We start from the raw sequence: 2058 nt of genomic DNA, 5'->3' as shown, positions 1-2058 counted from the left end.
ATACTCTAGCTGCAGGCACACACTAAGCCAGCTAGCTCTGCCTCCAATGGATGGAACCCCCCCTGGGTCCCCAGAGGCCCTCCATCTCCCTCTATTTCCTCTGTGAGAGAAAAGCCACCTCCTTGTTCTCACTCCACACAAGTCCACGGTCAGGAACCATGCGGAGCAGTGAGGCAGTGAGGCAGGAAAAGAGGCAGACCTGGAGAGAACAAAGCGACAGAGTGAAGTAATCCCAGGAACTGAAAGGTTTATTTAGGAACAAGGAAGGTGGCTCCTGTGACAGAAAGCCACCTTGTAGATCCCAGCACATTTCTGTGCTCTGCGCACAGTGGGTACCCTCAAAACTCTCGTGACGAAAGGCATAGCACAAAGATTCTGTACCTAGATGCCCCCATCCTGCAGCATGGCCTCTGTCCCGAGCTTCTCCAGCTCTTCGCTGCTGTAGCTTCTGGGACACAGCTGGTACTTGGCACGTGGGACTTCCCTCCAAGAGGAGATGCGATGGTGCCAGAGGCTGCAGAGGCCATAGACAGCGGCCAGCACGATAGCCCCGAAGCCCAGGTGCCAGCAGAAGAAGATGAGGAGGAAGGCGAGGTCGCCAGGGTTTTCTGCCCTCCAGGGCTGCCCGGAGGGAGGAACGTACATCAGCACACACAGCTGCAGCATCCATGTGCTGAGCACCAGCCCCATCCAGGTCTTCAGCACCCAGAGCGTGGGTTGGTCAGGGACCCAGACTTCCATGGTGAGCACCAGGGTAACCAGGAAGGTGGGCGCCACGAACAGCAGGTGCGTGCGGACCTCCAGGGTGCCCTTGTTCTCCAGGTGACATGCCATCAGCAGGACCAGCACACAGAAGGCCAGGGCCTCAGCTGCTCGCTCCAGCTTCACGTTCTGCTGCGCCTGACACGCCCGGCTCACGATGTCCACCACGCCACTGAGCGTGAAAAACCCATACATGGTGACGTGATACCAGTTGTCATAGAACACAAATGGCCGCCGAGGGTCCTCCCAGTCTACCATCATCATCCGGTTTACTCCTGGGGGGTAGAAGAACTCGGTTATGATGCCAGTCAGGGAGATGGCCACCTTCATCATCCCTTCCACAGGTACCAGCTGCCACCACCTGTGTCCTCGCTTCTCCTTTGGGGTTAGAGGGGGTTTGAGAAACCTCTGTCCCCGTAGTAGGGCCAAGGACACCATCACTGAGTAGTGGAGAGAAAAGATGAGGAGGCATATCCCCGGCAGCAAGTGTCCCTCGAGGGTACCCATGGTCTCTGTGTGTATGTTGGGGCCAACAGAACAAGAGCTGGCAGATGAGAGGCAACCTCCCAGGGCTCTCCTCACAAGCGAGGTGACTGCTTCCAAGCTGTGGTGAGATCTTTCTGATCCAGCTCCACCCCTGCCTCCCACACACAAAAAGGCCTATGTGTGTGCTGGAAGCATCTGAGCCACTCCCTGGGTGGGATCTCTCTTAGGTGGCACTTCACCTTGCTCTGTTCCTTACTTAGACGAGCCGGACTTGGGCTTCCAACCTCTGCACCTCACTGCAGGAGCTAGTTTACCCTTTCTCTCCTCTCCAATCCTGCCCCACCCCTCCCCAAAGAGAGGGGAGGGAAAAAAGTAATAAGGGGCCCCAGCAAAGGGGGGGAGGTGGTGGATTTTCTTTTGTTGGCTGTCACTTGGTGCCAGCCATATGACATCTCCTTTTCCTCATTTAAATACCTCAACAACTCTATGAGAGGGTTATTGTTAAACAAATTTTATAGGTGACATTAAGGCTCAGGGGGTGAAGGCACATACACAGGTATCGCAGCCAGCATAGCAGAGCTGGGATGGGGACCCAGGTCTACTCATCTGCTGACAAAGTCCAGAATTTGTACATAACTAAGTGACTGAACTTCAGCTCCAACACTTGTAAGTTACATGACGATGGGCAGTTACTCTGTCTTCTTGAGCCTCAGTTTCCTGACCTGTAGAATGGGAATAATAATTATGTCATAGGTTTATTGTATTAAATAGAATAAAGTATGTAGAGTGTCTGATACATAGTAAATAATA

At 53.7% G+C, this 2058-nt stretch overlaps 1 protein-coding gene across 1 annotated transcript; it reads right to left on the bottom strand.

The window, feature by feature from the left end:
- Nucleotides 1-230: 230 nt before the first annotated feature.
- On the bottom strand, nucleotides 231-1575 carry LOC122230105 (transmembrane epididymal protein 1A-like). Its single transcript, XM_042955801.1, has one exon. It carries the CDS (start codon nucleotides 1267-1269, stop codon nucleotides 382-384), a length of 888 nt encoding a protein of 295 aa, XP_042811735.1. The 5' UTR covers nucleotides 1270-1575; the 3' UTR covers nucleotides 231-381.
- Between the last annotated feature and the right edge of the window lie 483 nt (nucleotides 1576-2058).

The sequence above is a fragment of the Panthera leo genome, chromosome C2, assembly GCF_018350215.1.
Source record: "Panthera leo isolate Ple1 chromosome C2, P.leo_Ple1_pat1.1, whole genome shotgun sequence".
Classification (NCBI taxonomy): Eukaryota; Metazoa; Chordata; class Mammalia; order Carnivora; family Felidae; genus Panthera; species Panthera leo.
This window is presented reverse-complemented; position numbering and strand designations above follow the sequence as displayed.